Genomic DNA, 16,490 nt, shown 5'->3' with positions numbered 1-16,490 from the left:
AAGGTTGGTATTTATATAGCGCTTGTTGACGCACGCTATTCAGGAAGCCTACAAAGGATTAGTGGTGAATTAATATGGTAAAATATGAAGAAATTTCAGTGGTGGATATTAGTCAGTTACTTGGAGTGAGAAGGATAGCGGGGGGATAAAAGGGGAAGAAAGATTTGCATTCATATAGCACTTGTTACCCCTGATGGGTGTTGAATCGCTTTTCTGGCGAGTCACACGCCACTCCGGAACCCATAAAGGATTACTGTCGAAAATTAGTATAGTATAAAAATATGAAGAGTAGTGGATATGGTATTCAGTTATTTGTGTAGTATATTTGTATATTTTAATATGGAATTTGAGAAGCGAACATGTTAGTCTGTTAATTTTGATTGAAAAGGATAAAAGAGGGAACGATTTTTTTAAATTGTATTTTTTTTTAATTTTTGGTGTTCGCAATAGGAGGAGGCTTTTGGATGAGTAAAAATTAGTTTTGGAGGGGAGGACTCAGAGGAAAGAGTTTAGAAAGGTTTGTTTTAGGGGATCGGTATCGTAAAAGAGGTGTCAGATGATGCAAGGGGGGTAGATTAGGAGAGAGTCTAGAAATTGTTATTTTGGCAATCAGTAGTGGTATGGGGTTTGGGATAAATGAGAGAGTGGATGTAGAGGATAGATTGATAGATGTATAGTATGAGAGATAGGGTAGTGCATTGGAAGGAGTAGTAGAAGAAGTTTGGGATGAGTCAGAAGGTTGGGCTAGAAGATATATTGAGCGAAGTATAGGCTGAGAAATAGGGTAGTGCATTGGAAATGCTAAATTCGAAGAAGGTGATAAATATATAGATCCATAATTATATTGAAAGTATATAGATACATAAAGGAGGTAAGTATATGTAGATTAAAGATATTGATAGATGCACAGGATGAGAAATTGGGTAGTGCATTGGATATGCTTTTTCAGGAGAAAAGTAACCGACACACAGATCCAAGTACATGGAAGGTACATAGATGCACAATGGAAGTATGTCCATGTAGACCAAAGATGATTTTTATTTATTTATTTATTATTATTTTTTCTCTCAACAACATAATTATTTTACATGTTTATACAAAGTAATACACAAAGATAGGTACATATCTACAGTGGAAAAAAAATGCTTGTATACAGAGGGATATGCTGTAAATTTCTGTTTGCGTATGGTGCTTATGTGGGGAAGAGCCAAATCTTGAGTAGTTCTCTGAAGATAAGGTGGTTGTCGGTGGACCTTATGTTGGGGGGGTAAAGAGTTCCATAGTTTGGCTGCTTGAACAGAGAAGGATGTGCCACCCATGGTTTTTTTCTTGTATGGTGGGATTTTGAGGCGAGATGCTCCTTTAGAGCGGAGGTTCCTTTGTTGAATGTGTTTGGTGATTTTATTCCTGATGAAGAGCGGTCCAATTCCATGTATTGCTTTGTGGGTGATACAAAGCAGCTTGAACGTGGATCTTCTGGCAACCGGTAACCAAGGCAGGGCTTTCAAGGCAGGGGAGATGTGGTCTCGCGGTTTGATATGCAAGAGTAGTCTGGCAGCCGAGTTCTGAAACCGTTGTAGTCTTTTCATGGTCGTTAAAGGTGATCCGTGGTAGAGGCTATTGGCGTAATCGAGTTTGGACAGAACAAGGGAGATGGTAGCTTGGACCTTGAGGGAAAATTCGTTGCATCGTTTTTATAGTAGAAAAGCTTGATCTTGCAAGTTTGTCCACTTGGGCATTCATCGACAGCTTGGAGTCCATGGTCGTTCCGAGGTTTCTTACTTCCTTCGATACTTTAGGCAGTGATCCCAGTTCATCAGGCCGTGCGGCAAGCGGGTTGTAATCTTTCCAATCGCCACATGTGAGTATTTCAGTTTTTGAAGCATTCAATTTGAGATGGCTCCAGGTCATCCACTGATCCATGGCTCTGAGACAGCTGAAAATTGGTGATTTTCCAATGTCTTTGGGGCATTCCAGTTGAAGGAGTATTTGCGTGTCATCTGCATAGTTACAGCGCGTGAGGTGAAATTTATTGATGAGTACTGGTAATGAATTCATGTAGATGTTGAAAAGCATGGGCGAGATGATAGAACCTCGAGGGACCCCTGCTTTTGTGGAGTATGGTTTGGACGAGAAAGGTGGGGTATGGATGACATTAGTTCTGTTTCGAAGGTAGGACTCTATCCAGTCTAAAGCAGTTCCCTCTATGCCGGCTTCATAGAGTCTCTGTTTCAGAGTGTTATGGTCAACCGTGTCAAAGGCAGCTGAGAGAGGGACCCCTGCTTTTGTGGAGTATGGTTTGGACGAGAAAGGTGGGGTATGGATGACATTAGTTCTGTTTCGAAGGTAGGACTCTATCCAGTCTAAAGCAGTTCCCTCTATGCCGGCTTCATAGAGTCTTTGTTTCAGAGTGTTATGGTCAACCGTGTCAAAGGCAGCTGAGAGGTCCAAGAGGAGTAGCGCAGCAACCCCGTTGTGGTCAACTGTATTCTTTAGGTCATCCCAGATGGCAAGGAGGGCAGATTCAGTGCCTCTTCCCGGACGGAATCCTGTTTGGCAGTCTGAAAGTATGTCATTCTCTTCAATGAATTGTGACATCTGGGCGAACGCTGCTCTTTCTATCAGTTTGCCCAGGAACGGTCCATTTGTAAAGGGTCTGTAGTTGTCAGGGTTCAGCGGGTCCAAGTTTGTTTTCTTCAGTAAAGGGCGTATTATGACTTTTTGAGTTCTTCTGGAAATATTCCAGTAGTTAAGGAATCATTGATGATTCTTCTTACTTGAGTGGCAGCAGAGGTTGTTAAAAGAATTGTCTTGAAAGTTTGTGGCGGACAGGGGTTAGAAGGGTTACCCGCAGGCCTGCTTGCTTTGACCAGGTCCATCAATTCTTCGTGTGAGATGTGTTGGAAGGAACAGAGAGGCTTGATTAGACCATTCTTGGATTGTTGTTTTGTATGAGGGGTAGTGCTGGTGCTTTGTTTCTGTTTTAAGTACGATTCCAATGTGTCTGTTTTGTCCGTGTAATGATTTGCCAGTTTGTCTGTGAAATCTTGAGTAACAGGATGAGTTCCTTCTAGGCAATTTGGTTTGCGAAATTCATTGAGTATTTTATAGAATTCTTTATTTGTACATTTAGCGTTTTGAATTCTGTCTGAAGAGTACCTTTTCTTAGCTTTTTTTTTAATAATTCTTTTTTATTAAACATTAGCATCAGCAAAATCACACTACAGAGGACATTGTCATGTAGCAAATAATACAAGGGTACAAGGATAAATAAAATACTGATGAAAGGGAACTTCACGGGGAGGGGGGTCCTCTAAAACGGCATGTCTCGGTGGCGTACAAATTTCTCCTCTGTAACGATTCCAGGGTCCCCACACCAGTGACCACTTTCGAGGGCGTCCCCTCGCGAGGTATGTCGTTTTTTCCTAAGCATACACCAATCTAAGTTGTTTTCACACATTTCCAGAGTGGGAGGCTGTTCCGCTCCCCATAACTGGGCTATATTTCTTTTCGCTAACATGAAGCCCAAAGTAGACCATTTCGTTAGTGAGGTGTTGAGATCTGTGGGCTCCCATATGTTTAGGAGGCATCTCCTCGCCTCCCGCAGCAAAGAGACCCCTAAGACCCTACGCATAGTGGCATGTATTTTGCGCCAGTATGTGGTGATGTGTTCACATTCCCAGATAATGTGTAGAAATGTACCTACAAGGCCACATCTCCGTCTACACAGTCCCGTTTCAGACAGTCCCATTTGTACAAGTCTGGGTCCCGTTACATAGACCCTGTGCAGTGTCTTAAGCTATACCAGCCTTAGTCGAGCCAGAATGGTGACCTCCTGCGGGGAAGAGACTGCTGTCCGCCAGTCCTCGTCGTCTGGTTCTATCCCATCTTGCACCCACTTGTCCCTCAGCACTTCAAGGGGATCAGCCCTGTGATTAATCAGCTTCTTGTAAATCAATGAGATTGTTTGTTCGGGGAGGTGGCCGTCAAGAATTTTATCCTCCAGAGGTGAGGCCTCTGGGGGATCCACATCACCGGGGAGTGCTGCATGGAGCGAATGCCGGACCTGTGCATAACGGAAATATTCGGCCTTTGATAGTGCGTATTCTGCCTGCATTTCTTCAAATGATTTGATACTCCTCTTCCCCTAAATATCTTTGATGGTGGATATCCCGATCAGGTCCCATTTATCAAACCACTTGGTCTTCCACGGTTTTCCTAGCTTCTCTGAATCCCAGAGCGGGGTGGCCATGGTCCATTTATCTCTCCAACCTAGGGAACTAGTGGCGTCATGCCAGATCCGAACAGCATGTTTGGTCGGCCCATCAAGTCCATTTTCGTCGGTCTTGAGTATAAGGCCCTGCTATACCTACCCCCGGGAAGAAGCCATTTATCCATGGCATAACCAGGGTCATCCACTGGACCATACGTGCCATGATTGATTGCCGCCGGCTGGGAAGCCCAATAATATCTTTTGATATCGGGGAGTGCTATGCCCCCGTCATACCAAGGAAGTGTTAGTTTGTTTAGGGCGATACGGGGCCTGCCCTCCCAGAGTAGACTACACTGCAGACCCTCGACTTCACGAAAGTAGCTGGCAGGCACTGCATCCAAAGTATTTTGAAGTACATACAGGAAACGAGGCCTGCCGGACCCAACAACGAAAGCGGGAGCAGTCTCCAGTTAGTAATATCACTCCTGAGCCTCTGCAACGGGGGAAGAAGATTCAGGCAATACCTAGTCTTTGGATCGAGAGAAATGAAAACCCCCAAATACTTGAATCCTTCCGAGTTGACTTGTATGGGACAATTTCGCGGAGGGACCGGGGGATCGCCCCTAAGCACAAACAACACAGATTTCCCCCAATTGATTGAGAGTCCGGAGTTTCTCCCGAAGGAGGCCATGACGTCGAAAACCACACAGAGGGACTCCCTGGGAGAGGTCAGGTAGAGCAGAATATCATCTGCATATAGGGATATGCGATCCTCCCATTCAGGGGACCTCCGGATTCCCTGGATGGATGGTTTCCAACGCAGCCAGGCCGCGAGAGGCTCCAGGGCCAGTGACAAAGGAGGGGGGACAACGGGCAGCCCTGTCGGTTGCCACGACCAAGCGCAAATGGCGCTGAATCCCTGTTATTTACTACTATTTGGGCAAACGGTTCAGTGTACAGCAAACGTGCCCAACTAATAAAGTCGGGGCCAAATCTGAACTTGGCCAAGACCGCCCACAAATAGGGCCATTCAATAGTGTCCAAAGCCATGGTTGCATCAAGTTAAGCAATTGCCGCTGGTTCCCGTAGAGTGTGGGCTTTGGCTATCACCCCATGCAATCTGCGCAGGTTTAAAGCCGTGTTTCGGTGGGGAATGAAGCCGGACTGGTCTGGGTGGATCAGATTACTTACAACCTTTACCAGTCTATTCTACAGGAGCTTGGCCAGTATCTTAGGTTCAGCGTTTAATAAAGAAATCTGCCTATATGAGGCACAGTTAGTTTTAACTTGCCCTCCTTGTGTATAACGACCACCGTAGCCACTCTTTGGTCCCTAGGCAGAGCCCCCTTATCTTTAGACTCAACATACATATCTTTTAAGTAAGGAGCCAACTTCTCAGGCTTGAGCTTGTAGAGTTCAATAGGGAGCCCGTTGGGGCCTTGTGCCTTCCCCGAATTTAAGGAACGGATAGCTTGGGCAATCTCGTCCGTTGTTAGTGCACTGTCCATAAACTCCCGATCTTCGGGAGAAAGACAGGGAAGCTGAATGTCTCGGAGTAGCAGCTGGAAGTCCGCTTCCGAACGAGGAGAGACCAACGTATAAACTGACTGAAAGTGATTCGCAAACCTGTCCACTATGTCTTGTGGGTCAGTGAGCGACCCTCCCTCCTCAGTGAGGAGCTCCGGGACCAGGCGGCAAGCCCAGTCTCTTTTGTCTAGCCATGCGATAAGCTTCCCAGCCTTATCCCCAAGATCATAGAGCCTGCCCTGCTGTTCTCTACCAAGAACTTTGGCCCTGTCAGTTACTAGTGCTTTATAGTCCTGCTGTTTGAGGCTCAAGAGCTGAAGTTTGGCCTGTCACTCCCTGTTCCAACTCTCCCTCTAGCACACCAATTTTAGTCTCCAGGTCAACCACTTGCCTATTTTTCTCTTTTTTTCGAGCCCGCTATCAATGACAGTGCCTGACCTCTGATAACTGTTTTGAAAGCCTCCCATAGGGACTGGGAAGAGGACACCGACCCCTCATTGTTAGTGAAATAGCTATCTAGCGTTTTAATGAGGTCTTTGCGGATTTTGTGATTGCGTAAATGCCACGGATTGATGGGGGCCACCTTTCCCGCTGTACCTCGAGTTATGATCACGTAGACCAAAAGAGGAGAGTGGTCTGAGATGCCCCAGGCCAGGTGTGTGACTTCAGCTACTTAGGACGCTTGCGCAGCGGGGACCAAACAGTAATCCAACCGGGAAAGGCTATTGTGAGCCCCAGAGTGGAATGTGTTTTGTTTTTGATCAGGGTGGAGCAACCTCCAGCCATCGACCAGGCCCATTGCATCCATAAAATCAGGAACCCAACGCATCCCCCGCCCCAAGTCCCGTGGAGGGTGCCTGTCCACCATTCCAGAAACAACTGCGTTAAAATCACCACCAAGGATAAAGGGTACCTCAGGAAGAGTAAGTAAAAGCTCCCCTAAGTCTGAAAATGTCGTGCCCTACAACCCCGGGGGAACATAGACTGACAGGCAGGTGTTGTTGTGTCCCTCCTATCGGCCTGTGACTCCAATATATCTACCCCCCCATCCTCCCAAGAGGAGACAATTGCCAAAGGAAACGCCTTGCGGATCAAAATGCCCACACCTCTAGAGCCCGACCTGAAACCTGAATGTGCGACCAGCCTGTATCCCATTCTGTGAAGAGCTTTGCATGAATTCCCAAAGAGATGTGTCTCTTGAAGCAAAGCCACTTCTGGCGCTTGCCTTTTGAGATACTGAAGGACCACACTTCGCTTGATTTTATCCCCCAGCCCATTAACGTTCCAGCTCAAAATCTTCACTTCCCTACCCCCCATCAGACACATAGTAGAGTTGACAATCCTATGCCTGCTGCATAGCGATAAGATATATATAGTGCTGATGCAAACAACAAACCATCCGTGTTCGTAACCTTTTGGAAACAAAATGAAAACAGTCAAATAACCATTCATTCCCATAGAAGCCGCTGTAGAGGGTGTATTTGTACAAATTAATGGATATTACTCTACGCACTTTTCTTGCCATATTAGATGATTTATTTTACTGTTGGTATACAAAACTGTGGCGTGTTTTTTTTGCTTCCAGTGTTGTTGTTTCCTTGTATACTTTTGCAGCTCTAGGTTTTTGTTTTCCTCTGTGTGAGTGTCTCAGTGTTTCCACATTGATTAGCGCACTCATGAAAGTTTGAGCTATTGGCGTTGCAAATATTAATGCAACGCCAATAGCTCAAACTTTCAATAATGCGAGACCTATAGCATTGCAAATGCTTGTTTATTATTATGTTTAGCTGCTGCACGGCAGCCACACTGCTATACAGCATGGCTACCAGTCATTGCCAAAGTTGGTAATGCCTATGCTGTACAGCATGAACAAAAGACCATGACAAAGCCAGTAGTCTCAATGGCTAGACCTATTGGCTTTGCCAACACTTGTTAGGTCTCCGCACAACACCTCTGTCATTCTGCCCCCTATGCATGCAAAAGAAAAAAATATGACCTTTGTTAAGACGGCCTACCACATAAAGCAATTATTCCCATGTCTTAGTGAAAATACATTTGAGAACAGATACCATCTGTTGCCATAATAAACAACATTTTCAAAAGAGAAAATGACTTATTTGAAGTACTTGTGGCACAGTAAAACATAGCTGCAAGAGGTTTAAAAAGGATTACAGGGAAGGAGAAAAATATAAGTTGTACCTCCATCACAGTGTGATCAGTGAGAGTACTTGGTCCATGCTCCAGCTGGAAGAAGAGGAAGTGCAGCCAGAATGTACTGGCCAATTAGAAGGAAGCAAATTAGTGACAATGAAGCCAATGAATGTTAAACATGGGCGGGCTGCAAGCCTCTTGTTGTATACAATGTCTCTCCCAAGCAAGAGCGTCACAGGCGAGACCTAGAAACATAATGGGTGGAATGTTTGAATAAATCTCAACTAATTATTTGAGCTTCATTTTAGACCATTCTCTCTTTTTAGGTCTCGCCTAGACGAAAGCAAAAGCGAAGCTTTTGCTGTCTAGGGAGACTACTTATGTCGCCACTTTCGCCACTTTCCGGGGAATGTGGACAGCAGACTGTGACGAGCTTGTCCTCCTGGAGATTGTAGCTTGTGAGTGCGCACGTCGCGTCGCCGTGCCTGCTATTCCCATGCACAGAAAGGCTCCCGCACGCATGCGCACATACACACACTGCATACACACACACACACACGCACCCCCCTTTAACAGACACACGCGCAGACAGACACACGCACGCACAGACACACTACAACAGACACACGCGCACACCCCACCCCCACTCACCCCTCCTCCTCCGCAACACACTCACCTGTTCTGGCGGTGCTCGGCGTGCCTCTCGGGCGGCGGTTGCGCTTTGCGGGGCACTCTCACCTCATGAGAGCCCCGCCTTCTTCATGCGCCCGGCCGCTCTTCACCCGGTCCCCCATCTCGGGACCGGGACTCGATCAGGAGCCCTCGGGGCTCCTCGGACAGTGGCTTCTCTCTCGCGCCGCGATGGGGGCGGGACTTCCGGTTGGGGCCGCGCTGCTATTGGCCGGCTGCCCAACCGCTTCCGGGTCGTCGCAGGCAGCGCGGCGGCCCGGCGGGAAGCGGGAACTTGAAGAAACTCCGCTGGAACACACATTCCAACATGTAGCAAGCAGCAGCTACAACAACGCAAAGTGTTTTTTTTTTTTTTCTTTTTTGTGTATGAAAACACTTTGAAATATGTGCGCTACCAGTTGTAGAAAACCTTCTCAGTGCAGAGCGATAACGTGCAGCATTAACACCAAGCCTTCACATTTTAAAGAACGACACCTTTTTTAAAGAGGCCGTCATATTTTGACGAACTCTCGTTATTTACCGAATCACATGCTCATGCTGCTGCCTGGTTTGTCTACATGCACACAGGCAGAATCACTCGGTACAAAATGGCTCCTGTTCACTCGTCAGTACGGTCTTGCGCCGCCCCACCTTCCCCCTGCCAAATACATTCATTCCAAATACTGCTTTTTTTTTTATATCAGACTGACTTCTCACATCTGGGATAGCAGGGGCACCTTCCACAGTGATTAGTGCTTCACAAAAAATAATTCTCGGCTAGCGCTCAGAAGCCTTGAAGCTTTGATTGAATGACACTGCAGTTTGATGCCCCGCTCGTCTTTGATGCTATGCGTTCCAGACACTGATTTTATTAAGACTCACTTGGAGCTCTAAACTGTCACTTGATCTTTCTTTGGGTCATTTCGTTTGCCCGGAAGGACTAACATATCTGTGAAACCCTCTTCTTTTATAGTTTGAGCATCGTCTTCGTTTAGCAGGATAACATTATATATTTGAAAATACAAATATCCGGGAAGAGCAGAGAGCAAATCTCCGTGATGTTGGGCATTCTCCTATCATAAAGGAAGCGTGCTGGTGGGACCTGTGGCATCTAACGCATCATTTAACCCTATATGCGTGGGCACCTACCACAAAAATGTATAGGATGAGTTTGTTCCGTTCCCGTTTTTAATTTGATGTAAAACTCAAATCACTGCACACTCTCTACTACACACTCTCTACTACACACTCTCTACTACACACTCTCTACTACACACTCTCTACTACAGTCACTACTCTCTACTACACACTCTCTACTACAGTCACTACTCTCTACTACACACTCCCTACTACAGTCACTACTCTCTACTACACATTCTGCTACACACTCTCTACTACAGTCACTACTCTCTGCTACGCACTCTACTCTCTACTACACACTCTACTACACACTCTACTACACACTCTCTACTACAGTGACTACTCTCTACTACACACTGTACTACACACTCTCTACTACACACTCTACTACAGTCACTACTCTCTACTACACACTACTACACACTCTCTACTACAGTCACTACTCTCTACTACACACTCTACTACACACTCTCTACACACTCACTACTACAGCCACTACTCTCTTCTACACACTCTATACTACACACTCTATACTACACACTCTCTACTACACACTATCTACTACAGTCACTACTCTCTACTACACTCTCTACTACACACTGTACATTATACACTCTACATTATACACTCTACATTACACACTCTACATTACACACTCTACATTACACACTCTCTACTACACACTCTCTACTACACACTACACTACACACTCTACTACACTCTACTACACACTCTGCTACACACACGCTCTACTACACACTCTACTACACACCCTCTACTACTCTCTACTACTCTACTACACATTCTCTACTACTCTACTACACACTCACTACTTTCTACTACACTCTACTACAGACTCTCCACTCTCTACTCCACACTCTCTACTTCAATCTCTCTACTTCAATCTCTCTACCTCAATCTCTCTACTTCAATCTCTCTACTTCAATCTCTCTACTTCAATCTCTCTACTTCACATTCTGTATTACACACTCTCTACTACACACTCACTACTCTCTACTACACACTCTCTACTACACACTCTCTACTACACACTCTCTACTACACACTCTACTACACACTCCCTTACACACTCTCCTACACACTCTCCTACACACTCTCCTACACACTCTCCTACACACTCTCCTACACACTCTCCTACACACTCTCCTACACACTCTCCTACACACTCTCCTACACACTCTCCTACACACTCTCCTACACACTCTCCTACACACTCTCCTACACACTCTCCTACACACTCTACTACACACTCACCACCCTACTACACACTCACTACTCTCTACTGCTCACTCTCTACTACACACTCTCTACTACACACTCTCTACTACACACTCTACTACACACTCCCTTACACACTCTCCTACACACTCTCCTACACACTCTCCTACACACTCTCCTACACACTCTCCTACACACTCTCCTACACACTCTCCTACACACTCTCCTACACACTCTCCTACACACTCTCCTACACACTCTCCTACACACTCTCCTACACACTCTCCTACACACTCTCCTACACACTCTACTACACACTCACCACCCTACTACACACTCACTACTCTCTACTGCTCACTCTCTACTGCTCACTCTCTACTACACACTCTCTACTACACACTCTCTACTACACACTCTCTACTACACACTCTCTACTACACACTCTCTACTACACACTCTAGTACACACTCACTACTCTACTACACACTCTACTACTCACTACTCCTCACTCTCTACTACAGTCACTACTACACACTCTACTACACACTCACTACTCTACTACACACTCACTACTCTCTACTACACACTCTCTACTACACACTCACTACTCTCTACTACACACTCTACTACTCACTTACTACTCTCTACTCACTCTCTACTACTCACTACTACTACTCTCTCTACTACTCACTCTCTACTACTCACTCTCTACTGCTCATGACAATGCCATTTATTTATCTGTTTCCAAAACCAACACATAAATAAAACATTTGTCATTTACAATGCCAAAAGCGCTAACTTTTGCAAAGGCGAGACCGTTGCATTGTAAATGCTTGTTTTAATTTGCCCACAATATCACCTCAGACCAGAACCAAACATATGCTTGTGTTCCTGTTCAGAGTGGGCCTAGCCTTGTTTTTTGTTTCTCAGACTTCACTTACTGAAGCAGGACAAAAGGTGATTTGCGTATGACTAGTTCCTGTCTAAGGTGGTGTGGTGAACAAAGAAATTATGGAATGTGACACACCTGTGTTGTTTGGCTCTTTTGCTCCACCTACCGGCGATAGTGTATATGTATTGCTTTACGTCACATGCAGACTGACCCCTCATTTCATTTGTAAAGTTCTGATAAATCTAAACATATATTGTCATTTACAGGAATTGCTTTAAAGTTCAAACTCATTGAAACACCATTCTGGGGATGCTCCTGGTCTGATGTGACACACAGGAATTATGAAGGGGTGAGTTTTCCATTGCTGTTTTGCTTTTACGGTTAACACAACCATATTTGTACTTTAATATATTGGAAGACCAGCCAGCCTTACCTGAAGGTCAAGCAGTCGTAATGTAGATGCTTATGGTAGTAGTGCAGATGACAGTGATACATTTATCAAAAATTGTAGTGCAGATGACAGTGATAAATCTATCAAAAATGATAATGTACTTGTAGGAGCCCAAATTCACCCACAAAGAGTAACTACAAGCTTAAGTAAAGATTGTAGGCATTTCTAAAATTTCCACCTTTCATATTTTGTAGGGAATACAGATAGCCATGATGAAACAAACAACCTGGCAGCACATTTTCTGGTCCTTCCCTTCAGGAATATCTATTTAATAACTCACTGTTCCACACTAACATCGCAATTCCTCTATGACTGTGATCTGCAAACATTAGGCATTTCTGGGTCTTGGTTGTGAGGTTTCTATTAGCTTCAAACATTTATGCCTTCTTTCTCAATTGAGATGTTCTTTGATTTGGAAGATATCATTCTGTGTTTATATCAGCACACTGTTGAGTCTAGATCAGAGATGGCTGGAACTCATGGAGTTTAACTGCGAAATTCCACTGAGTTACAGAAAAACTCTGCAAGGTTCTGCGAAATTCCGTTACTGTGCAGAAAATATGCAGCTCGTTCTACAAGGTAGCGCTGGTAGCACAAGCAGTACTGAAAATCAGCGCAAATGGCACCATGCATTGTGCAAGAGCACGCGGCCATTTTGCTGCTGTTAGAGTACAAAATCTACTCAAGCTGCGTTAATTCTACTCAAATGGCGGCCCTCTGACTGCAACCGATTGGGAACGCCGGCGACCGTCCGCCTTACAAAATCTTCTAAGGGACGCCAAATCGAGCTTGCCAGGTCGCATATTCTGGAGCCTCATGGGGGAAAAAATTCCCCCATGCAGCGGGATTTGGTCAGCACTCTGCGTTAAAGAGTAAGCGGAGTGGCCTAAATGCCGCAGGCAAAATGGAGCATTCCACCCACCCCTAATCTAAATCCCACAACCCTACTCTTGGAAGCCAATGCTCATATTTGTCGTCTTTGCCTTCTGGACACTAATTTATTTTCTCTTTTGATGCGCACTTTCCACACCACTGAGAAATCATAAACCATGCCTAATAAAGACTTTGACCTGTTAAATTGTCTTTAGATAGATAACATTAATTTCAATTTGCATTCCCATTGCAAGATAATGTGTATATTCTGCCAATAGCTTGTTGTAGTCGCTTTCTTTTCATTGATATTTTGATACATTTTAAATGCCCCAGGATGGATATACACTTTACTTTTAAGGATTCGCTACTCTGGTTTATAGAGCTGACCTCCGGGGCCCCAACACATATAGTAGAATTCCAGTGTAGAACTATAGGAGCTTATAAAGAAACTTCAGTTGAAACACAACAAAGTGAAATCAGGATTTTCAAAAATAATTATTTGAGACCGAATAAGGCTCAAAGAGATCAGTTCATTAAAATTGTATGTGATAAGATGTAAAAACGTGAGAACAAGGATCCAGTTCACGCGGCTATTTTTACGGCTATGCGACATTAAATGCGTAAATTGTAGCCCGTATGAGTACTCTGGAAAATGGAGTTACTCACATGTAAATGGAGCAGTAGGGTGCCATTTAACATTCATAAATCTCACCAGCAGGATTACTGGGTACTTGCTAATTGAGAAACCAATTGTATGTTCACGTGCTGTCCTTATTGAAGATGCCAAAGTTGCATAGGCGTTGGGTTTGGTTAAGCTCTGGTCAGTGGATTTGAGGTATAATTGAGAACTTGTGGGTGTATACTAGCCTGTGTTCATACGGTGGGTCCACTAAGTGACGTGGATGTGTACGCTGTTAACTTTGTATGGATTTGATTCACCCCTGTTATCTTTGAAAATGTAAAATAAAAATCACATCTGTCTATCATAGATCTAGATCTATGCCTACCATTCAAGGAATTTTTTATGTGTTTAAAAATGTCCAAAATGAACATCTTTCTGAAATTTTCCAAAACAGTTTGTCGGTGTTTATGCCTACTGTATCCCATTATATCCCTTATAATTTGTGTGTCAGGACTATTCATATGGTCTTTGTTTTGAGCTCCTAGCTAAATTAGTCATAAATAAAGTGATATGACTGAGTCTTAACAATTTACTATTGTCAGGGTGTAATAGATCTGTGAATTGTTTTCATAGGGCAAGCTGAAGGAAGTGATTGTTAAAAATGTTTGTACTGTGAGTGGAATTCTGACGTCAATATTTAAAATTATGGGTAGAAGTAATTAAACTTGATTTTGAGTTATTTTTTACCAGCATAGTAAAATTCTGTATGTGGTTCAGCCTATTGCATGTCAGTTGAGGAAAATACCTATTTTTATTCTTTTTTTTTTATTTTGTTTTTTTTATAAATAGATTTTGTAGAAAGAAGGGAGAGAGGGTATTTTTAATTTAACTATTTCTCTTTTAACTAAGGAACTATTTCACACTTCTATATTTTGCATCTTAAAGGGTGCTGTGATGGTTTTCCTGAACTCCTTTGTTTTTGCGTTATGTTACCCTTGCTTTGTAAATTGATGTAGCTCTCCAATTTAAGGCTCCAACTCCTGAATGCTGGGTATGAATCCAGAAAAAATGCCCTATTTAGAATCTGGTTAATCTCACATTATTTCATTTCATAAGGTGGTAAGCATATGGAAGGGGAGCAGAATGTCAGATAACTTGCCCTCATCTTTATACCTCCTTCCCTTGGTTGATGAAAGGTACAGTTTTTTATATACCTATCCTGGAGTTGAGTTGTCTGGTAATTGCATTTATTTGATTGTTCCAAATTTACTGCTTGACTTTGAAGTATCATAAATATGCTGTCTTCCTGTATCATGGTTTGAGTAAGCTTATTGTATTCCTTTCACATATACTTGGCAGTGTTTTTTGTTACCACTTTTTAATATGAAACATTCCATATTCCACTTTCAATGGCATTTCATTCTGATATCTCGCCTTTTAACATTTACTTGTTATCAGATTTCCTCTTTTTAATAGATGGTTTCCTGGTGTCCTTATCTACTGACAATGTCTCACTGTGTGTGTATGTGTGTGTGTGTGTGTGTGTGTGTGTGTGTGTGTGTGTGTGTGTATATATATATATATATATATATATATATATATATATATATATATATATATATATATATATATATATGTGTGTAGAATTTTCCACCAACAACTGCTTCACTTGAACAGGAATGACGATCAGCAGACCCAAAGTTCTTAGTGCCAATCAAAGTGATTTATTAGTGCCCAGCAAGTTCGCCATTACGCGTTTCGACCCCCACTCTGGTCTTGATATAGATATATATATATATATATATATATATATATGTGTATATATATATATATATACACACACACACAAACACACACACACAAGAAGCAGAGAACTCTGGGTATTTTCCTAGCTTAGGCTGTGAGCAGCTGCTGGATAGAGGACTCTACAACACCAGTGAGACAATCTTCACACCTCAAATGTCTGCATTTTTAGCGCAGTTTTTCAGCATTGAATTAGCATGGTGCTATCCATGCCAAGCTAGTAAAGGACAAAGAGCCTGATTATAATGGCGGTCAGACTTTTGTCCGACCGCCTTCCTATCTGATATAGGACCGCCAAACTAGCTGTTGGCGATCCCGCCATAGGGATTACAATGCAACCGCCTTGAAGGCGGTCACATTGTAATCCCTGTGAGTTTGAGTTTAAAATATTTCTTAAGCGCACGTACACCTAGCGGTTTCATGGCGCTGTACAGTACTGAACCCCGGAGGAATCGAAAACCAGAGTATGGGAAAGGAGGTTTAAGGGGAGAAGGCTTGTGTGAAAAGGAAAGTTTTCAGTGCCTTGCGAAAGAGTGTATACTGGGGACAGGATCTCCGGTGGACCGGAAGGGAATTCCAGAAGGCAGGGGCGAGTGTGGAAAATTTCGGAGCCTCCCCACCTTTTACGTTTGAAACGGGGGACTACAAGCAATTGTTGGGTGGAAGAGCGTAGCTCCCTGGGAGGGACATAGGAATGAATTTCAGACATGATAAAGGCAGGGGCTGAGCCGGGCCAGGCGTTGAAGATGATGCATCCTAGTTTAAACTGTACTCGTTCACGAATGGGGAGCCAGTGTAAGGTCTTAAGGAGGGGAGTGACGTGATGTGACTTAGATAGGTTGAAGACCAGCCTGTGTATGTTTTGTATATGGATGTATGTAATCCCTGTGTATGTTTTGTATTGCAGTAT

General features: G+C 43.7%; 1 protein-coding gene across 8 annotated transcripts in view; it reads left to right on the top strand.

The window, feature by feature from the left end:
* The window catches only part of USF1 (upstream transcription factor 1), a 222,363-nt gene that overhangs the window by 54,744 nt on the left and 151,129 nt on the right, over positions 1 to 16,490 (top strand). For 3 of the 8 annotated variants that reach the window (XM_078670056.1, XM_078670057.1, XM_078670054.1), the window contains exon 2: positions 12,098 to 12,180. The exons of 2 other annotated variants lie outside the window; for them this stretch is intronic. In XM_078670056.1, the coding sequence (XP_078526182.1) occupies positions 12,173 to 12,180 (8 nt within the window). In that variant the 5' untranslated portion in view covers positions 12,098 to 12,172. Of the gene's footprint in view, positions 1 to 12,097; positions 12,181 to 14,893; positions 14,974 to 16,490 lie in introns of those variants that run through there. 3 more of the 8 variants (XM_078670052.1, XM_078670051.1, XM_078670053.1) reach the window with 2 other exon arrangements.

Source organism: Lissotriton helveticus, chromosome 12, assembly GCF_964261635.1.
Source record: "Lissotriton helveticus chromosome 12, aLisHel1.1, whole genome shotgun sequence".
NCBI lineage: Eukaryota > Metazoa > Chordata > Amphibia > Caudata > Salamandridae > Lissotriton > Lissotriton helveticus.
This window is presented reverse-complemented; position numbering and strand designations above follow the sequence as displayed.